The 22,542-nt window shown below is 45.4% G+C and overlaps 1 protein-coding gene across 1 annotated transcript in view; it reads right to left on the bottom strand.

The window, feature by feature from the left end:
- The window catches only part of KIAA2012 (KIAA2012 ortholog), a 118,324-nt gene that overhangs the window by 78,436 nt on the left and 17,346 nt on the right, over positions 1-22,542 (bottom strand). The window contains exons 5-11 of the mRNA XM_059053372.2: positions 19,054-19,196; positions 17,425-17,608; positions 16,676-16,818; positions 13,714-13,882; positions 9,946-10,095; positions 5,887-6,054; positions 3,029-3,139 (exon numbers count right to left, since the gene is read on the bottom strand). Coding sequence (XP_058909355.1) covers positions 3,029-3,139; positions 5,887-6,054; positions 9,946-10,095; positions 13,714-13,882; positions 16,676-16,818; positions 17,425-17,608; positions 19,054-19,196 — 1,068 coding nt within the window. The remainder of the gene's footprint in view (positions 1-3,028; positions 3,140-5,886; positions 6,055-9,945; positions 10,096-13,713; positions 13,883-16,675; positions 16,819-17,424; positions 17,609-19,053; positions 19,197-22,542) is intronic.

The raw sequence follows: 22,542 nt of genomic DNA, 5'->3' as shown, positions 1-22,542 counted from the left end.
CTGTCATATTCTATATTTATCAGAAGTGAGCCACTATGTCCAGAGCACAATCAAGGGGAGGAGAATTGGGCTCCCCCTTTTGAAAGAACAAGTGTCAAGAATTTGTAGACATTTTTGCGGAGCGCAGGCTCCGGACGCACAGGCTCAGCGGCCATGGCTCACGGGCCCAGCCGCTCTGCGGCATGTGGGATCTTCCCGGACCGGGGCACGAACCCGTGTCCCCTGCATCGGCAGGCGGATTCTCAACCACTGCGCCACCAGGGAAGCCCTGTAGACATATTTTAAAACCACCATACCAAGAAAGAGTTGCAAGAGAGAAGGATGCTAATTAAATGACCAAAAAACAAGGCAAGTTTTGGGGGTGAAAATCCTTTTAGGACAAGAGCAGGTGTCAACTGGAAACTCTGAAAGAGATGAAGAATTTAAATTTGCATGGGACCTGGAGTCCCAAACTGAACCACTGGCACAGACATTCTTGAGCTTCTTGCAATAAAGAACTTCTGAAGGAAAACTTCTATTGCTGCCACTGTGACTAGGAGAATAGATGAAGGATTTGAATCAAGGATAAGCAACTCCAATGTTTTGACTTGTATCTTTCCAAGTTAATTTTTCCTTTTTTAAGCCTTTGAATTTTCTAAGTGTTGCAATATCCCAACATGACCAAGAGGGTGAAATTCCAGCTCACGTCTTCACATCTTTTTTTTTTTCTTCTGAAGGTTTATACTCATTCTTCTATGCTATCTGAAAGCAAGATATCATGATCTAATTGCTTAAGAATTTATTTTCAAGTAGATGTTGGCAGAGTCTGAAAGTCTCAGAATGATCAGACAGATCATATTTCCGCTTTAACCCAAGATTTTTTTAAATTAAAAAACAACTATGATCCCCCCCCAACTTTCCTTTATGGCACCTGGGGTATTCTGTCCACGCATTTCTTGGACATATGATAAAGATAAGAGGTTCTCTAGGACTCTTCTAATATATTTGGGAGCTAAACAACAAACGGATGCATATAAATACAGTAATCACAAAAGTGGGATTGAGAGAGAGAAATGGGTGAAAGCTACATCGTAGCAGTTCAGTGAGATGAAGCAGATTTATTGAGGAAAATATCCCAGAAAAGATGAACCTTCCCTTGGAACTTAAAATGATTCTAAATATTTGAGGGCAACTTGGGCAAAGGCTGGGAGATAAGAGAAGGAAGACTGAATGTTTGGGCCATCAGACAGATGAGAAAAGGGTGGGCCTGAATATAGTGGGAGATGAGACTGGAAGAGTAGGTGGGGATGGTGATCAAGATGCATTTGAACAAACAGCTGCAAAGAATTCGGTGTGGGTTGAGCAAATCCTTTGCAGGAGTTGAAAATGTTTTTCAGTATCCTGCTTCCCAAAGCAAAACAAAACAGGGCTTTCCCATTAACAGAGACTCTTAGAAAGCTGGGCCTGTTCTATGGGTGCTTGTAGGGAGATGTGGGTTAAGGTTCTGCCCGCCTCCCAGGGCCCTATGCAATCACTGTCGAGGCTGGAGCTCCACCAGCTGTATATGGAGGACAGGCTAGAGAGAGGCCGTTGACTGACTGACTGATTGACAGATGATTCATTTGTTCATTTATTCAACGAGCTCACAGTGAATGCCTTTAGGTTTGAGAGGCAAGTAGGATTAAATACATTGTTCATGGGACTAAGACAAGATGGCAGGCAAGTCTCGATTTATTCGGCAAAAATTTCATTTCTCTCTTTCTTTTGTGTGGAAATTATTGAAAGATTTTCAATGAACATTTATTGTGATCCTGCTATGTTTGCGTCAGGGACTGTGCTAAGTGCTGAGGATGCCAAGATGACCGAAACATGATACTGACGAGATGACAACAAACTTAAACATGTAACTTGAATATTTCCTTTTCTGCTTCTGGCTTTTGCTTTGCCCAAAGGGGAGCTATTTCTCTTGGAAGAGAGTGGACAAATGTGCAGCAGGTGAACAGAATCGTGTTTGCGTTCCAGCTGTTGTACCAGCTGTGTCACAGTGACAGTGGCCTCCACCTGTCTCACTTCTGCTTCCTCCAGTTCAGAACCAAGTTATTTTTATACTCATATCATGGGACAGCCCAAGTGGTGATGGAAGTTCTTTAATGCTGGATTTGGAACCGAATGCATTCTGGTTTCTGGAAATCCATGTACTAAGTGGCTACTTTCACAGCAACAGACACAACACATAAAACGCAGCAATAGTCAATAGCTGCTGGTGGTGGAGTCGATCCCCTTATTTCGAATGAGAGGAGGAACCTTGGACACAAGGAAGGGTTGACGTAAAGTCATCTGACAACATAGAGGACAAGCCAGGGCTACTCAGATCTCCTGGCTCTGCAGTCATGACATCACCCACCAAATGAGTACAGATTTTAATCTCTCTCATTAAGAGGCCTGCTGGCTGTACGACTCATGCATACACATCATGATGGTTCCTGGGTGGTTGACACTCATCATCCTCTGACTTCATTTTTTTTTTTTTTTCCTTTGCAAGATGGTTATTGCCCAGAGCCAGCATCCCTTTTCCAAAAAGTGAACATGCCAGAAGGGTTTTTGGAAACTGCCTTGATATCTGTCAGGAGCCAGATGAGTCGCAGCGATGAACCAATGCACATAACAAGGATACCTGATTGGATTACCAATTAGCCACCTCCACCTCTGGAGGGTGGTTGGAAAGAAGAGAAAAGGCAGTGTTTAGTTTGGGCAAATACCAAGAGGGCTTTATCATCCTCATCAAGGTATCAGCACGGCACATGAGGCCTCCTCCAAGCCATTCCATGGGAACATCTCTCTCCAGATGCTCCAGCAAGAGCAAACTTGTTATGCAGACATTGGGTTATTGTGTCTGAGCTACAGAAGCATCCCTGTGTTCAGCGAGAGGGGAGAAACTGGCTGACTTGCGTCTGTTTTTAATGATGTCTCTGCTGCTGGGGAGTTTTGGAAGCTGCAGGTAAAATCTTCCCCCAAGAAAGCGAGGCTGACCTGGGATATATCATCTTACCTTCACCCGACAGAAGCTCCTCGGTTTGGGTAGGCCTTGGGAGAGACAGGAAGATGTTTCCTCCATTTGGACCAAGCAAGAAGCATCCCAGTGTGGGGTCTCTGGATTTTTCTTGAAAATAAGCACAAGCATGGGCAGTGTTAGCACCAGTGCAGGGGAGGGAGGCTAAACCTGGACCGTGCTCCCTGAATCCCCAGTGGGCAGATGCTGGTGTGCTCAGGTGCTTGCCAGGGTGCAGGGCCAGCCCCACTCCTGGGATTTGGCAGAGCAGGGCCAGCGTTCACACCCCATCATCTGGAGTCAGGGTGGGATGAACAGGGCGGGGCTGCCATAGACTACATCGTGCCTTCTGTGAAGGTCTAGAAAAGGGGGAATCCTCTGGTTTCAGGCAGCCCTCCAGGGGCAAGGTGAGCCTGGAGGGGGGCACCTTGTGTGAAGGAAAGGGAGCCCTATCCTCCAAGTGTGTGCAGCCCAGCTCCTGGGCACAGGGCTCAGTGGTTCCAGCCTCTGCTTCCTGCTCTGTCACATGCCTTTGTGCAGTACTCAGCGGCACAGCTGTGCCCTGTGGATCAAATGCTGGGACTGCTTAGTGACTCCAAGGGGCTCAGGTCAAGGAGGAGAAGGAAGCTCTATTTCTCTCAGTTGCTTAGAAAGATTGAGGGTGTTTCTATAACTTTACCTTCCCCATTTCCAAGGCAAAAGGGTCAGGAGTAGAGCTGGCAATCAACCACAGTGGACGCTTACAAGTGTGTAAACACACATATACACAGAGGCATCACACACACACATGGAAACACACACATACTTACACCAAGGTGTGCACGCACAGTACATATATACACACTCATGAGGCACACACACATATGCAGGTGTGCCTGCAAGGACACACATGTATCACACATGAACAAGGACACACAGCAACACATGCGTACTTGTTTGCAGGCAGGCGTGCATGCCTGCATAATCACATACATACACGAGCACACAAGTATACACAAGTACTCCCATAGCTATATAAGCACACACAAACCCTAAGACACACATGTGCCCCCATACACACATTCATTTACACACACTCAGCCTACACACTTGAGGCTTCAGGCTGCACTCGTCATAGTCACAGCCCTGGCATTCATTCTAATCAGGTTCTCCTTTTGTAAGGGTGTCTAATTCGGTGTGTGTGTGTGTGTGTGTGTGTGTGTGTGTGTTTGGTGTGATTTGTTCTGGGCAATGCAACCTCCTAGGAATACCCTTGGTGGTGACGCTACTGTACCTAAAGTTCAGTTCATTAGCTCAAAATTAAGAGAGCGTCATTGCCATGCAAATATAAAAGGGAGGAGGTTGTAAGAGAAAGGTTGCATTTGGAAATAGTTTGTAAGTTTCTTTGGTGAGAGAGAGAGAGAGAGAGAATTTGACTTTGACCATTCCAGCCTTAAACAGAGGAACTGCAAGCACATAATGGAATTATTGATCCATGTACTGAATTTATGCTTACAAGGCTTCAAATATAAATAAATGCTTGGGTCGAGGCAGGGGGAGTGCGAGTGAGCAGGATTTAAATAGTGAGGCATCTGTCTCTGAGCGAGCCTGGGATGGGACCAAAGCTGTGGAATCTGTTGTCTTCTTGGTAGCTCTCAGTTGCCACATTCCTCTCGAGTGTGAGCTTCTCTAGGCCCTGAGTGTGATTCTGCTGTTAACAGAGATACTTTGTTCACATTGTCTGGCACCCAAACACACACCATCTCCTTCATCTGGTGCTCAATCAGAGAAAGCTGCCCATCCTCCGATGAGGGAGGAACAGCTGAATAGGCTGCACTTTCTTTTAATTATTTTTTATTTATTTATTTTTGGCTGCGTTGGGTCTCCCTTGCTGTGCGCGGTCTTTCTCTAGTTGCAGAGAGCTGGGGCTACTCTTCATTGCGGTGTGCGGGCTTCTCATTGCGGTGGCTTCTCTTGTTGCGGAGCAGGGGCTCTAGGCACGCGGGCTTCAGTAGTTGTGGCTTGGGGGCTCTAGAGCACAGGCTCAGTAGCTGTGACACACGGGCTTAGTTGCTCCGTGGCATGTGGGAATCTTCCCGGACCAGGGCTCGAACCTGCGTCCCCTGCATTGGCAGGCAGATTCTTAACAACTGCGCCAGCAGGGAAGCCCCTGGGCTGCACTTTCTAGAAAATGGTTTGTTGATCTCCAGCATGGCCCCTCCCTAAGGGATTTTCAGGAGTAATTTGGACCCTAAGCAACTTTTGCTTTATGTGCTGCATTTAGATCAAAGCCCCCATGGAAGCTGTTATTGCACTGTCTTAGTTTCCCTCCTGGACTGTTGGCTCTTAAGGATAAGAACTCCAAGTGGGGCTCAGTCATAGAGGATGTGGCCCTGCCTCCCTCATCCTTCAATAGAAAATCCAGAGTCCTTTTCTCTCTGTACACAGGCCTCAGGCTCTGCCCTGGGCCGGAGGGTGATTCCTCCCTGGGGACTCTTCCTGTTGGCAGGGTCCCCAGGCTCCCTTGCCCCGTGCAGGGTTATGGCTCGGTGTTGAGGATGCCTGGTAGACCCAGTAGCGAGTCCCCCTGATGAGTGCAGGGAGCTGTGTCATCACACGCTGCTGCCAGGAGCGAGGAAAGCACAGAATGGCTTGGCAGTGCGTGTTGGTGCAGAAAACTCTTAAAACAGGTACTGGCTCTTGAGGAGTATGCATGGTGACTGTTAATTCCACTGACAGCATTGGAAACACTGCTGATTTCCCTTTTTCAATGGGGTGGCTTTCAGACAGCTTATGTGTGGCCCTGGAAGATGATTAAAATGAGCCCAGAGCCACAGACAAGCCAAGAGGGTGCATCCATGCACCCCTGGAGTGATTACCTTGTCCTGCTGGGAGTGCCCCGCCGGCCCGTCTCACATGTAGGAGGCCCATGGGGCTGCTGTGGCCTGATGTCCTGGGGCTGTCCAGGCCCCTCTGGCTCTCCGGACTTTTTTTTCCTTCCGTCAGGGACAGTGGTGGGGTGCCATCCTGGGGTGGAGCATCATCCTCTTCAAAATCAAAAGGAGAAAAAGTATGAATGAGAATTTGGATCAGCAAGAAGGAGAAGGAACCTCTTTTCTTTTCTTTTTTTTTTTTGCGGTACGCGGGCCTCTCTCTGTTGTGGCCTCTCTCTGTTGTAGCCTCTCCCGTTGCGGAGCACAGGCTCTGGACGCGCAGGCTCAGAGGCCGTGGCTCACGGGCCCAGCCGCTCCGCGGCACGTGGGATCTTCCCGGACCGGGGCACGAACCCGTGTCCCCTGCATCGACAGGCGGACTCTCAGCCACTGCGCCCCCAGGGAAGCCCAGGAACCTCTTTTCTAATTCTGTTGTTGGCTCCTAGTGTCTAGGATCACTTATTCCCCTCATTCTCAAGTTTGTCTCTCTTTTCCAGCCCTGCTAAGGAGCAGAGGCCAGGTGTCTCCCACAGCCAAGGTGCGATTACTCTTGGCTAGAATAGCAGCCCTCCTGTTGGGGAGCCTCCAAGAACTGGGAGGAACTGAGCAGTGGTTGTTATTATCCTCATCCTATTGATGGGCTCCTGAGATAGGAGAAAGACTAGGGAGGCTGCAAGGCCCTTCCCTAACTGGGGAGACCCCAGCGTTAAAGCTCATGGGACTATTGGCTACAGAGTTCCAACCGCAAAGCAATTTTTCTAAGCAGAGCCAGTGATCTCATGGCTCCTCCAGGTTATAAAGTACAAAGTATCCCCTTCTAGATGGTAGTTAGAGGATAACAGGATAGATGATAAACTCCACAAAGCACGTCTAGGCCTCCATCTCTGTTCTTTCTCTCACTCTTTCCCAGAACTGGCTCTGCTCTGGGGAGGGCAAAACCCAGTAATCTAAAAGTGACTGGGACCTTGTCTTAATCTCAGAGAGAGTGGTCTTTATTTCATGTTCAACACACTCTTGGTGTTTGTGTTTAAAGGCTGGCTTCACACACAGTCTCCAAGTATCACAAGCTACTTATTTACAAAGGGAAGAGGTGTCTTTACAATGGAGAAAGACATCTCTTTAACCAAATAATGAAATTTAACATCACTTATAATGGAACAACTTATAACAAATGGAATTAATATACAGGGATATTTTGTGTCCCTTGATGTAACGCACCAAGAAGCACACATCACCAACATGCCATTCTTGCCAAAAATGTTTGATCTGAATCCAATCTTGAGGAAACAAACCTAAATTGAGGATAATTCTGTAAAGCAACTAGCCTAAACTCTTCAAAAATATCAGTGTCATGAAAAATGAGACTGGGGAAGTGTTCTAGATGAAGATTCTAAAGAGATGTGACAATTAAATACAATGTATGATTCTGAGTGGAATCCTGGATTGATTGGGGAAAAAAAACAACTGTTAGGAATATTCCTAGTGTAATTAGAGAAATTTGAATGTGGACTATATATTAGAAAATAGTATTACATCAATGTTAATTTTCTTGAATGTGATAATTGTACTGTGCTTACAAGGAGAATATCCTTGCTCTTGGGAGATACGTGCTGATAAGGGATGAAATGTACAAAGTCTGCAGTTTAGTCTCGGATGGTTCAGCAATAAAATAAAATATGTATGTGTGTATGTGCGTATAAAAAATCTGGCTTCATTTTTATGATATGAGAAGTGAAACAATCCAGGGCTAAGCACGTAAATGGGACTGTGCAACCTCTGGGGCAATGAGAGTCCCACTTACTAGTTCTAAACACCCTTGCTCCAGGGACCCCTGTGTGAGAAAGATTGCCATGAAAATCTTGCCTCTTTAGACTTTTTTTTTTTTTTAATGCATCTACTACCCAGTTGAGTCACACACTGAACTAACATACTGAACTAACCAAGGTACCAGGGACTTCTTAGCCCAGCTTCCTCCTGGCAGGGTAGCAGAGGATGGACAAGCTCTAGATACTGGGTCCCCAGTGGACATGGCAGCTCAAAACAAGTGGAGGGCAGTGTGAGGTGAGCAGCACCAAAGATGAAATTCCCTGGTGTTACCCATCCCTTCTGGTGGCTCAGGCTGTGCCCCTGACGTTGTGGTGCACAGGGGCAAAGCTGCTTTCTTATCTGTCTGCACACAGAGTGACCCTTGCCATATGAGGATTTAAAAACAAAAACCAAAAACTATTTATTTATTATTTATTTGGTTGCATTGGGTCTTAGTTGCAGCACGCAGGATCTTCATTGCGGCACGGGCTTCTCTCTAGTTGTGGCACGCGGGCTTTAGAGCGTGCAGGCTTAGTTGCCCCGCGACATGTGGGATGTTAGTCCCCTGACCAGGGATCTAACCCGCATCCCCTACATTGGAAGGCGGACTCTTAACCAATGGACCACCAGGGAAGTCCTCATATGTGGATTTTTTAAAACAACTTTGAAGTCTTTAGGATGATTAACTCTCACTTAAGAGATATGGTAAACAAGCCCCTGCCTCAATAATCAAAGGATCTTCTCAAAATGGAAATGTCTCAAGAACATCCTGACCTGGGTTCATTTTTTTTTTTTTTTTTTTTTATTCTGAGAGGCAGTGCAGTATAATGCATAAGAGCACAGATTCTGGCACTGGAAGGCCTCAGCTCCAAGCCCAGTGAGGCCACTTATAATTGTGTGACCTCAAACAAATCACTCATCTCCCAGATCTTCTGATCTGTGAAATGAGGGTAGGACCGTTGTGAGAAGTAAATGAGATAAGATGTGTTAAAACCTGAGGCCAGTGCCTGTCACTGAGGAAGAACTCCTTAAATATGAATGTTCATCCGTCTACTTCTTCCGATTACCACCGCTCAGAGATCACCTAGCATTTGTGATACTGTCATCTTGCCCTTGGGGAAGGAGCTTCAGTTTTGTGAACATGTAGAGCTTTCTAAATATGACCCACTGTTTCCAACCTATCAACACATAAAAATATACACTTTGATGCACTCATATGTATAATTTCAGATGTCCACATGATGTTTTGAAAAATTGGAGTGATGCCTTTTGTTGATATTATGAACTTCTCATGAATAGTCCCAAATAAATTAGAGGTGAAATTCCATTGGTTAAAAACATGGGAGAAACTATAGAGCGTGCAGCAAATACGTAGTAAGTTTGGTGCTGTTTTACATCTGCAACCAGGAAATATTAGTAGGGGGTTTGATTTAGTGAGTTCGTAACTTGTGAGCTAGACAGGAAGTTGGTTTCACTGCAGCACTTTGGTTAAGGCAGCTGCTGCCTGAGCAGAAGCCATGTTCAAGTGGCCGGGGAAGAGTGGCCTCCCTTCTAGACTCTTTTTTTTTTTTTTTTTTTGTGGTACACGGGCCTCTCACTGTTGTGGCCTCTCCCTTTGCAGAGCGCAGGCTCTGGATGCACAGGCTCAGTGGCCATGGCTTACGGGCCCAGCCGCTCCGCAGTATGTGGGATCTTCCCAGACCGGGACACGAACCCGTGTCCCCTGCATCGGCAGGCGGATTCTCAACCACTGCGCCACCAGGGAAGCCCTAGACTCTTTTTAAAAAAAAAAAATTATTTATTTATTCATTTATTTTTGGCTGCGTTGGGTCTTCGTTGCTGAGCGCAGGCTTTCTCTAGTTGTGGTGAGTTGTGGTGTGTGGTCTTCTCATTGCAGGGGCTTCTCTTGTTGTGGAGCACAGGCTCTAGGAGCGCAGGCTCCACAGTTGTGGCTCGCGGGCTGTACAGCACAGGCTCAGTAGTTGTGGTGCACGGGCGTAGTTGCTCCACGGCATGCGAGATCTTCCTAGATCAGGGCTCGAACTCGTGTCCCCTGCATTGGCAGGCGGATTCTTAACCACTGCTTCACCAGGGAAGTCCTTCTAGCCTCCTTTTTATGGCTGAGGACCCTGATGTGTCTTGCCTTGCTCTCCTTTGGAGTGAGATCCCTGTGGGATGCTGGAGGGAAGGAATAGCTACCTTGAGGCGAGACTGTGTCCCTCCCTGTGTCTACTGGGAGATGTACTGTTAATTCTCTTGGCCTTTTCAGGGGCACCTGCTTCAGGGGAGGCCTCCATAAAGGTCTGGACTCTTCTTCTGTTTCTGGTGCTGACTCAGGGTGTGGAGCACCTAGGAGACAAAGAGAAAGCCAAGTTGTAGCCAGCTGTCTCTTCTTTTTGGGGACCCATCTTTCTCTCACTCAGACCATGTGGTTTGGGTGGTCCGTTCCCTGACTCCAGGGATGGGCAAGTGACTGAAGCCTGGCTAACGAGAGCACTTCATTGCTTTAGCCACGGTGACTGGGTCTGGGGTGGGCACATAGCCCAAGCCTGGCCAATCACAGGCAATTTTGGTACTTTTTGCAAGAGCTTTTAAGAGGCATATGCTTTCTTTTTTAAAATAAATGTATTTATTTAGTTTTGGCTGCATTGGGTCTTTGTCGCTGAGCACAGGCTTTCTCTAGTTGCAGCAAGTGGGGGCTACTTTCCTTGCGGTGTGTGGGCTTCTTATTGCCGTGGCTTCTCTTGTTGTGGAGCACGGGCTCTAGGTACGGGGGCTTCAGTAGTTGTGGGGTGTGGGCTCAGTAGTTGTGGCTAGCGGGCTCTAGAGCGCAGGCTCAGTAGTTGTGGCACACAGGCTTGGTTGCTCCATAGCATGTGGGATCTTCCCGGACCAGGACTCAAACCTGTGTCCCCTGCACTGGCAGGTGGATTCTTAACCACTGCGCCACCAGGGAAGTCCAAGAGGAATATCCTTTCTACCGGGGTTAACAAGTTGTCATGGAATTGCAGGAGGCCATCTTTACCACCACATGGGGACAACGTGCTTGAGAGGAAAGGCTAACAGAGCTGAGAGACTCAGACAAATAGTGCCCAGAGGACATTTTCTGAGGCCTGGATCCAGCTGAGCCTGGAGTTGGCTGGTCCTTGCACTATCCAATTACATGAGTGAATACATTTTTTTTTTTTTTTGCTTACGAGAGTTTGAGTTAGTCTTCTAACACTTGTTACTGAAGGAGTCCTCACTGACATACAAAAGAAGGAAGAACTCAATGGATTCACTTTCTGTATATTTTATTCCTATTTTTCATTTGTCAGTGTGTTGGCAAGCTCAATGGACCTAATAGGTTTAAGAATCTGGTCCATTATGGCCTGGTGACCGTCCTTCCAGGGTCATCATGGGAGATAATCAGGATTTAACCAAATCCTGCAAATAGTCCTGTCTTTGTGTATATTAAACATGTCTTTTTTTTTTTAAATTGGAGTATAGTTGATTTACAATGTTGTGTTAGTTTCAGGTGTACAGCAAAGTGAATCAGTAAGCATATCTTTTTATTCTAGTGTTTTGACATCTTGGACCTTACTCACCCTGGGGAGGCTGTCCCCCCCAGGGCTAGCCAGTTCCTAGAGACCGTAAAGGACCACCTGCAAGTGCACATTTCCTATGGAAACCAACCAATCTAGACCCCTCCCCCCTCTCCCCAGCCATGACCTCCTTTACACTTCCAGGCCACTATCCCACTGCCTTAATGACCCCAGGGCCAGGTACCAGACAACCAGGGACAGCCCTGATGCACAGAGCCTGCCCAAACTTTTCAAACTAGCCAATCCCAAACCGGCTTAGCCTGCTTGCCCTGCCTCGCCCATTCCTTCCTGCCAAAAATGCAATAAAGACTCTTGCCCATCCCCCATGCCCCCCCCCCCCGACGCCCCACCAGCCCTTCTGCTTCCTAGCTGACCCTGGTTCTTCATGAACCCTCGAGGGGCATGGCATACCCTCTCCTCTTGCGAACTGTGAGTAACAGACTATCTTTTCACTGGCAGTTATCTCCTGATCTCTATTGGCCTCATCATACCTGAATAATAAGAAAAACCTACATTTAAAAATACTGTAATACTATGTGTTTTTTTTAAGGAGCTAAGTAATTTTTTTTGAAAGTTAAAATCTACGGAGTGAAATGTGCAGATCTTAAGTGTACAGTTCAATGAGTTTTGACAAATGTATATATTCATGCAACCAACCAAGATTTAGAACATTTTGATCACTTCAGAAAGTTCCCTTATGACCCCTTCCATTGACTGGTCTTTTAAGATTAACAGACATTCTTCTTCATAGTGAGAATTCCAAACAGCCGTAGAGCAAAAACTGAGAAATCAGTGGCCGTTTTTGCTGAAGTTTCTAGAAAGCTCAGAACTAGGACTTCTTCAAAATTGGAGTCAGCTGTTTAGAGAGTTGCCTTTTGCCTCAGCTTGCCCAAAAAGTCCCAGGGGCAAGAATGTGGAATGGCTTGGGAAGGTAAGAAAGAATTTCTCCTTGTGCAGGGTGCAGGGTGAGCTGAGCGGTCACTCAGAAGCCTCTTTCAAAAAGCCTTTCTAAGTCCCAGTTGGAATTGCTCTCTCACTTACCTGTACTCTCTTAGCACTTTGCTTAGAAGCTCAAAATTGCTTCCCTGACAAGGATTGTAAAAATCATCTAATGTTACTTAATAATGGTACCTAATTCAAAATCAGTAAAATGGAACAGACTCACAGACATAGAGAACAGACTTGCGGTTGCCAAGGGGGAGGGCAGTGGGGAAAGGAAGGACTGGGAGTTTGGAATTAGCAGGTGTAAACTATGATATATAGGATGGATAAACAACAAGATCCTACTATACAGCACAGGGAACTATAATCAATATCCTGTGATAAACCATAATGGAAAAGAATATGAAAAAGAATGTATATATATATGTATAACTGAATCACTTTGCTGTACAGTAGAAATTAACACAACAATGTAAATCAACTATACCTCAATAAAATAAATTACAAAAAATAAGGAAGATGGCTCTTCAGACAAACTTTTATCTTTCTTTTATAAAGCAAAGTTCCAAAGATCCAAATATCCTCTTTATCTTGGCTGCCAGGTAACTCATCTAAATCCAGTGCTTACCAAAAGCAATGAATTCATCCCAGATGTCTGATAACATCTATTTCTCTACTCTTTTTAACCAGGTGTTTTATTTTTTCAATTTCAATTTTATTTTTATTTTTTTTAACATCTTTATTGGAGTATAATTGTTTTACAATAGTGTGTTAGTTTTTCCTTTACAACAAACTGAATCAGTTATACATATACATATGTTCCCATATCTCTTCCCTCTTGCATCACCCTCTCTCCCACCCTCCCTATCCCACCCCTCTAGGTGGTCACAAAGCACAGAGGTGATCTCCCTGTGCTATGCAGCAGCTTCCCACTAGCTATCTAATTTACATTTGATAGTGTATATATGTCCCTGCCACTCTCTCACTTCGTCACAGCCCACCCTTCCCCCTCCCCATATCCTCAAGTCCATGCTCGAGTAAGTCTGTGTTTTATTCCCATCAATTTCAATTTTAGTTGTCCTTTTTAATATATTGCATTTATTTGTTGTAAGCTGCCTGAAAATTCTTGCACCTTTATAACATCTACGGTGCATTGGACTTAATTTATGTGTATGGCTGACTTCCATTTTCTTCCACAGTTTAGCAAAATGCTCTGCTTGATGAGGACTCAATAAATATTTTAAAAATTGAGTTGAGTATGACCAGAAGAGAACTACTTGTAGACTTATCCTTTTTCTTTCTTTAAAAAAAAATTCTCTCAAGGGGGTGACCCTGAAGAGTGTCAGCCATGATTTAGGAGAGAGCTGCGTTAGTGGGACCCACACCCCAATCCTTCCTGGCCTGCCGGGTTCCCTCAGGAGACCCAGTCACAGGGACCTACCTCTTCTTCGTGCCTTTCCTTTTGGTGGGTGTTGGGTATGGAAATGAATCTCCACGGGGAAGATGAAGAGCTCTGCTGGGGGCTTATTGGCTTCAAGTTGACTCCTCAGGGGGTCCAGGACTCTGGGTGATTCCTCTGAGATAGGAGGTGATTTCACAGCCTTTGGTGCCTGGAGAAAATGTAAAAACAAACACAACCCCATCTGGCAGGTATCTAAATCCTGCTGCCTGCAAGGGATAAATGACATTGTATCATATTGAATCTCCAGCATCAGAAGCTTCTGAGTGTAATGTCGCTTCTGTACCCAGGGCTGGGAGATAAAGCTGACAGACCTGGAAACCAGTCAACTCACTAGAGTAGGGCTGCTTTGCTTCATGGGAACTTGGTTATGCACCCGTTAACCCAGCCTCTGATTGCTCTGAGAAGTATAAACGTGGTAAATTCAAGAGCCTTTGTGAGGAAATACAGTCTTTCTCTTGCAGTCGGGAAACTGAGCCAGATTAAAATGATAGAGCTGAGATTTCCATGTCCGGAGAAGGAGAAATCTTGCCTTGTGTTGTTAAGAGAAAAAAAGTATGGCTCAGATTGGGGACTGTGCAAACCTGTAGGTAGAAAATAGGAATACACATGTGTGTTTGCTTTCCTCATGTCATCTCTCTAAGCCTCAATTTCTTCCTCAGTAAAATGGGGTAATCATACTGCCCACCTCATAAGTTGCCATTAGGATTAAATGAACTAATTATATGTAGTTACAACAGTGTTTGGAACTAGTCTTTTTTCTATGATATTTCTTTGAGAGAAGACTCTTCTTTCATTAGGGTTTAATACGTAATCTTGCCACTAGCAGAACACCTAGGTGTCTCCACACGTCTGTAATATGAGCATAGCTAGAAAAAAATAACTGTGTGTCAGAATCAGCCACAACTGTAACCCAGTTTTTTTATGTCCAGAAAACCCCAAAACATATGTGTGTGTGTAGAGTATGTGTATATGTATATGGAGAGAGAGAGAGAGAGAGAGAGAGAGAGAGAGGAGCTACGGGTAGTACTTAGAGTCTCCTGTTTCCAATTATTCAGAAGTTGCTGAAAATTTCTCCTTTTAGTTTGCAGCTTTTAACATACGAACTTGGCTCTATGAAATGTATGTGTGTGCTGGGTTTCAGGGACTTCAATTTCACAGGAGGAAAAATAAAACCGTCTCTCACTTTTTTAGTGTTCAAAAAGAAAAAAAGATCAGAAACACACACAAGTATCCTAACGTGTTTAGAGTTGAATGAGGAAGGAAATTCACCCAAGTATATTCAGGGTAATATGTATAATTATGAGACGTTAAGAAAATGATTAACCCAACACATGCACATAGCATAAGGTTTGCATTGGGAAATCTATGTGTAAACTCAAATGGTTTGTGTGAGGTATGGCTGATAAGCCAAGCCTTAATTTCTCTATTGTAATTAAAAATTTACAGAGTTTTAATATAGCAGAAAATATTGCTTCCCTCTGCTAAATCATATACATGGGTTGAGGGAAGGGACTCCTGTCCTCTGAGCCTGGCTCAGTTCCGGGCTGAACTGGGTGTGAAATTGAGGGCTTTCCTTAGGCCTGAGTGACCCTGGCAGGTCAGGCCTGCTGTTTACTCCTGGCTCAGAGGAACCTGGGAAGACAGACGCCATTCTGGTATGAATGGAAAGGTTTAGATCAGCTTAGACATGGGAAATCTGAGAAAATCCTGAACAGACTGGAAACGACCTGCCTCACTGGCACCAGGACCACCTGGTGTGCCCATGGCTCCTCACAGGGCCACTTCAGATGGCACAAATCCCCACCGTGAACTAACATTGCTGTTGTTTCCAGTTGGACACAAGATACTTTCACATAAATGCTTCATCTCCTTTCATCCTTCCATCAGCCCTGTGAGGCTGGCATTATTTTTTTACTTATTTATTTTTTTTAGATGTATTATTTATTTATTTATTTATTTATTTAAAATTTTTGGCTGTGTTGGGTCTTCGTTGCTGGGCGCGGGCTTTCTCTAGTTGCGGCAAGCGGGAGCGACTCTCTGTTGTGATGCACGGGCTTCTCATTGCGGTGGTTTCTCTTGTTGTGGAGCACAGGCTCTAGGCACGTGGGCTTCAGTAGTTGTGGCACGTGGGCTCAGTAGTTGTGGCACGCGGGCTCTAGAGCACAGGCTCAGTAGTTGTGGCGCACGGGCTCAGTTGCTCTCTGGCATGTGGGATCTTCCCGGACCAGGGCTCGAACCCGTGTCCCCTGCATTGGCAGGCGGATTCTTAACCACTGCGCCACCAAGGAAGCCCGAGGCTGGCATTATTATCTGTGTGCACAGAGGGGGTCACTATAGCTCAGAGTGGTGAGCCACTGGCTCAAGTAACACAGCTGCCACGGGCAGAACATTCCAGAGTTCCTGCTCATTCCCACTCAGCACAGGTGCCTCCCAACCAAACTGAAGACCCACACAGAATTTCAAGGCAGGACCAGGCCAGAGACAGCGAAGGACATCTTTAAGGAAGGTGTACCTGACTTCTGAAGGGGGTTGATAAACCTGCAAAATTTATCCTACATTTTCAAAGGTGACAGACCCTCAATTAAGCAAAACCATTTCTGGGTTCCAGCATTTTGAGTTTGAAGTGGGTCAGCTGCTTACAAACTCAAATTCTGTCCTTACATGCTCACAGATAAACCTCAGCCCCTTAACAGAAAAAAGGATTCTGTTGGCACCAGAAAGTTTGGTTAACACCATAACGCTTTAATTGGGGGCAGCTGAAATTTCCTGTGCTTCACTATTTTCAACATCTAGTAAATTACTACAGCTTTAGTCTAGCTCCACCCGGTGAGCTCAGAAGCAAGTAAGGCCTGTTCTCTGAGACATCCCTTTGAGTCACCTCATTCCTAGACTGAGATTAATCTTTCAAGCACGCGCATGCTTAAAAGCACACACACACAACCTTTTTCCTCCTCACTTCTCCAGATGTGTTTTTTTCTGAGCCAGTGGCAGATGCTACAGGAGGGAAAAGACATCTTTCAGCAGGAGGCTCCCGGAACAAGTGACTGCTTCTGCCCTGGTGGAGTTTCATATTCCCTTGTTTGTCTGTAGAAACAGGATAGGAACAAGAACTTACTAGTTGCCGGTGTGGGGATGGACAGTTGACTTTCAACTTTTATCACTTTGGGGTTAATGGGAAGAGAGGCAAAGGGAGTGCTGAGGTACTCAGACAGCCATGGCTTTGGCTGAGGCAGCTTCAGGGAGCCCTAATCTCATTATCTGGGTTGGGTTCTTGCTGGTTGAGTCAGGTGACAGGGAGAATAATAACGATCATATTAATAGTTACTATGTTTTAAGTGTTCACTATGGGACAAGAATCATTCAAAGTATTTTATATGCATTAACTGAATCCCCATAATAGCCTTATGGAGGTATTATTATTATTCCCATACTACAGATGAGGAAACGGAGCCTCGGTAAGATTAAATAACTTGCCCAAGGTCACAGTTAGTAAGTGGGGGTAATTTGAGCGCAGGCAGTCTGACTGTGGAATGTGTGCGGTTGAGGACTGGTCTCATTCCTACCTCCAGCTGGACTTTCGCAGTTATTTTCTAAGGTGAGTGGCATGAGGAAGTGACACTCAGCCTGCCTCAGTGCTCTCTGCAGGATCAGGTTTACCGAGATCAACAAGCAAGACATTCAGCTTCTTACCGCTGAGATCTGCCTTCCTGTGGGGGAAGGCGCCTCCATAGAATGTCGTGTGGGATTTGTCACACAGGAGCCAAGAATGATCGATGCGCGCATGCCCAAGGGCCCTCCTGGAGGTTTGCTGTGTTTTCTCATGGTGGCTTTCCTTTGAAGCGTGGATACAACGGTGATTCCCTTTTGACGTGTCCTAGGGAACGACAGATACGCATTCCTGAAAACAGGTTTTGTAAAGGAACAGAGCAGGTTCCTATAACAGTCAGACCTTGTGGCTAGACTGGTGGTTCCAAGGATGAAATCTCCTTAGCAGTCTGGGAAGAATAACATGGTTATAATGGCAAGATATTTCATGATGTTTATTATAATAAAACATTTTATTATTGGTGATAGAGAGAATGACATTTAACTATGCCTGACATATAGTGCTTTCCTGCAAAAAAATTAAAAATCAAAATCAAAAAATTAAAAATCAAGCATTAGTATCACTGTCTTTTCTCTTTGGCAAACTTTTTTTATTGTAGTAAAATGTACATAACATAAAATTTATCATTTTAACCATTTTTAAGTGTATAGTTCTGCATTAAGTATATTCACACTAGTATCATTGTCTTTATCCATCATAAAATGTCTCTTCTCTCCCACTAGGTGGTACTTCTCTTCTCCCCCTTTCCTGTTTCATTGGCGTATGACCTGCTTGTAAGTCATACATGTTTATTCAAGATAGGAGCACATGTTGTCTATGTTTCTCTGAGCCACTGTCGCCTTGTACACACACACACACACACACACACACACACACACACATACACACACGCATGGGCCTTAGAGTTTAGAAAGCATTTTTACATTTTAACTTATTTAATCCTCATAGCAACCTTGGGAGGTGTGTATGATAACAGCTCCATTTTACAGAAGAGGTAATTCAGGTTCAAAGTTAGTTGGTTAAGTTAGTCACCACAGCTAGCAAGATGTAGGACTCAAAATAAGGCTTTTCCAACGTTAAGGCCAAAAAAGCTCTTTTTTCTAGAGAAGACTAGAGCTGCCTAGATGGGGTGAAGAGTGTAGAGAGGTAAGTAAGTAAGATTGGAAAACCTTGAGTTAAAGCTAAACCAGGGCTTCCCTGGTGGCGCAGTGGTTGAGAGTCCGCCTGCTGATGCAGGGGACACTGGTTCGTGCCCCGGTCCGGGAAGATCCCACATGCCGCGGAGCGGCTGGGCCCGTGAGCCATGGCCGCTGAGCCTGCGTGTCCGGAGCCTGTGCTCCGCAACGGTAGAGGCCACAACAGTGAGAGGCCCGCGTACCACCAAAAAAAAAAAAAAAAAAAAAAAAAAAGCTAAACCAGGCACTTTACCTATAGAACTACCTATGGTCCATGGTCAAATGTGCACTGTGACTCTCTGGGAGGAGGACATAGTGTGCTGCATTTCCCACATGTATTTGGCCAAGAAACCCTTTTTTTGCATAGAACATCTGGCAGTGCTAGGGTTCCACAGGTGACACTTTGGGAAACAGGGGTCAGTAGGCTCAAAGTACTCTTCTCTTCTCTGGAGGCCCCCAAGAAATGGTGAAGGGAGGGAGCATTACCTCTAAAGTCAAGAAGAACAGTGACAGAGGGGACCCCATTAGAAATGGTACCTCTGCCTGGGTTTCATCTTCCTGCCAGGGCTGCTTCCTGAGTGGTGGCAAGCGAGTCCCCTGGCTGCCGTGGTTCTTGGCTACAGAGCCCTGGTTCACGTGTCCACCAGCCCCAGCTTCCCCTTCATCCAGGCCCTGGTGACCTGCAAAGGTGAACAGTAAGTCAACTTCACAAGCCCAGATATGGGTATGATGCTGTTAGCTGCTTCCAAACTGCCTTCCTTCTTGCTTTTCTGAGCAAAAGTGTCGATCAAGGCCCTTGTTCCTCCTCCCTCCTTATTACTGTATTTCTGCTAGTGCCTCCATGGAAGTGGCAGCCAGGTCAGTGGAACAGAACTGCTTTAAGAGTCAGGAGGCTCAAGGTTGAGTCTTTGTTTCATGGACTCAGTTTCCTCGTCTGTAAAATGGGGATACTGATTTCTTGCTCTCGCTTTCTTGCAGAGTTGTCTGGGGCTCAAATAAGATCATGAATATGACAGCCCTTTGTAAACTGTGAGGGACTAGGGGATAAAAGAGGTGTAATAATGGTGGGGTGACCTGCAGACCTGCTCTATTGTCACTGAGATGCTCAGTCTGAAGCACTTGATTTCCTGGGATGTCTGCTATTCATTTACTTGTAGAAAAACTCAGACAAATGCACTGCTTAGCAATCTGCACTTACCCTGTCTGTGTAACCCTCAGGAAGGATCTGAGTCAACAGATGACTCCAGCATAGTTAACAAATCTTTCATCGATGGTTTAAAGGGTCCTGCAGCTATTTTCATCACTTACTCAAGGTAGATTTATGGCTGAAACAGTTTGGCAAACTTTCCTTGTTTGGAGCCGCTTTAGCAACACCTCCACTCTCTGCTTGCAGCTCTGTGGAACAATGCAGGGCTGTCTTTCAACCAGAGGCACTGGAAGCCCACAGGGGCTCTGTGTATGTTGGAGCGCTGGGCTTCTGGAGGCTCCCAGCCAGCCTCACTGTCCCCCATATTCCCCAACCCTTGTCATTCCTTACATCATTCTCATCCTTGGTGTCATTGGATCAAGAGCCAAGTGCTTATCTGTGGGACTGCTCCCTCCCTGCAGCTCCCCTTCCTCTGCCCATTGGCTCCTGAAGGCTACTTTGGGTCTGCGCTGATGCTGAGAGTGTTGGTGGGACAGATGCAGACTCAGGCGTAGGTTCAGGGGGACTGCTTAGGTTTTAGTGACCCAGGGAATCCCTGAATCTGGGGTGGCCCAAGGCCACGTTAGGCCTGCTTCCAAGAAAGCCTCAACTTCATATAGGATGTAGCACTAAAGACCTTTCTGTGTGTTCTAGAATGATCCTTTGGGGTCAAGCTGGACTTCAGGGCCATCCTTTCTGGTCAGATTCAACAGGGAGCCGAATGCCTTTCTGAGGGTAGAGGAAGTGAAACTCTGGCCAAATGGCCACTCACCTGCTGAACGGTATTATATGGCAGACTGGCTAAGTTGGGGCAGGGTGCTCTAGGGCGGGAGGATATAGAGAGGCATTCTTCCCTTTGGCTGTATCCCAGGTGATATTGAATGTATGACACAATCTATGTGAGGGAAACTAAGATTCTTCTCAGTAAACATCATCTCTGGCTCATTTATCTATGCTTAACAGAAACAGGTTTACAAACAAGGTATTGGAAGTTTCCGTTGTTGAAAGGAGACCACACAACTTGGTCTCTCTCTATCTCAAATATGGGTTCAGATTACCCAAATAGTGTGCATAGGGGTAGTAATTTAGAGCTCTTAGAGAGCTTTTTAACCTGTGTCTTCTCCTATGGTTTTTTACAACAACCCAGAGAGAGTGGAACGCAGACACCACTACTCCCATTTTACAGATGAGCAAACTAAGGATGCGCAAAGCATAAGTGACTTAGCCAACATCACATTGTTGGGGGATCTGAGATTTGCAGCCAGGACTTTTGCTACTTTCTCCAATACAGTGTCTGGCAAGGAGAGGGAGGCCAAGGGGAGGTAAAGTTAAAACAAATAAACCATCAGTCAGGGTTCAAGCTATAGTCTCTGAGCTATTTTTCCTTCTTTACAAGTTGATTTTTGGTCCCTGTGATCAAGGGCAATTGCGCATTACAATTATGCTTTAAAAACACAAGGTAGGGAGGTCTATTACTAACATTTATTGAGCACTTGCTATGAGCCAGATACTGCATTATCCCATTTAAGTCCCACATCCAATCTTGTGAGGTATAGGTGGGTATGGTCATCTTCATTTTATAAATGAGGAAACTGAGGCCCAGAGAGGTCACGTGGATTAGAATCTGGTGCTAATTGACACGTGTTTAATCACTATTTAATATTGCCTCTCTGTTTCTGCCTGATTGTGACAACTCCTCCATATATGGCATCAGTTAGGGAAGTCACTTGATTCCTTAGGTGTGCAGTGTTGATCTACCCTCAAATGGAAGTACTGTAGTCCACAGTCCAGTATATTTAGATCTTAGGGCATCAAAGTCTAAGGACATTAACTGGAGACAGTAGAATTTTTGAAGCAAGAAGGCATTAGGCAATGGCAAGGTGGGGTGCCACCTGGGGAAGGGCAGAAGGTTCCAGCACAGGAGGATTACTGGGTGAGTTCACTACCCTTAGGACATGGATGGCCCAGAAACTTGATCTCATCAGTGCCTCAGAATCAACTGGTCTCAGGGATGTTGACCCACATTAGCAAAGTGCATAGAGACTGATGTGTAGACCGGGGTATAATTACAAAGAGAAATACAATTGCCTGACCAGCATGTTTCCCATAGATGAACTATTGAACAAGGTTACGACCAAAATTCCTTGATAATGGAGTCTAGACTCAAGGGAGGTATATGGTAGGCATGTTTATGGCACCAGGCTCTGAGAACCTGCCATGTTCTTCTCCACTCCATTTGATAGATCAAATTCTCTACTTATCCTGACTAGATCCTTTTGCAAGTACAGGGCTTGGTTAGGCACGACTATTGTTTCTGGAAAATTCCTTTTTCATTTCAGAAAAACTAACTTTATGTTATGTTAGGCTCTTGTCCTTTCCTTCTCGTTTCTCAAAAACTCTGGTACTAGTCAAGACCCTATTCTTTGCCCAGTCATCTTTATCCAGTCATCTTTCCCCATCTCCCTTAGCAAAGCAAATCTGGCTCTTTTAATGCTTCGAGTCCCCAAGAATAACATTGACAGGTAGAACCTCCATAGTACTGAACAGCTTACAGACAGCTCACAATAATTTTCTGTGCAGTAACGAGGTAGGCCTTATTATGTCCATTACAGAGATAAGCAAACAAGCTCAAAGAGGTTGAGTGATTTGCTCAAGGTCTTACATCTAGTAAGAGAAAGAATAGCCATTGCAGAACAGCCAGATTTCTGGCTCCAAAGCCTGTATTTTTTCTTATGATATTGCCACAAAACCACAGGTTAAAGAATGTTAGAGTGAAAAAGACATAAGAAATCATCTAAAAACTAGACTCTAGATATGCGCTGTCCAATACAGTAGCCACT

This window comes from Kogia breviceps, chromosome 2, assembly GCF_026419965.1.
Source record: "Kogia breviceps isolate mKogBre1 chromosome 2, mKogBre1 haplotype 1, whole genome shotgun sequence".
Classification (NCBI taxonomy): Eukaryota; Metazoa; Chordata; class Mammalia; order Artiodactyla; family Physeteridae; genus Kogia; species Kogia breviceps.
This window is presented reverse-complemented; position numbering and strand designations above follow the sequence as displayed.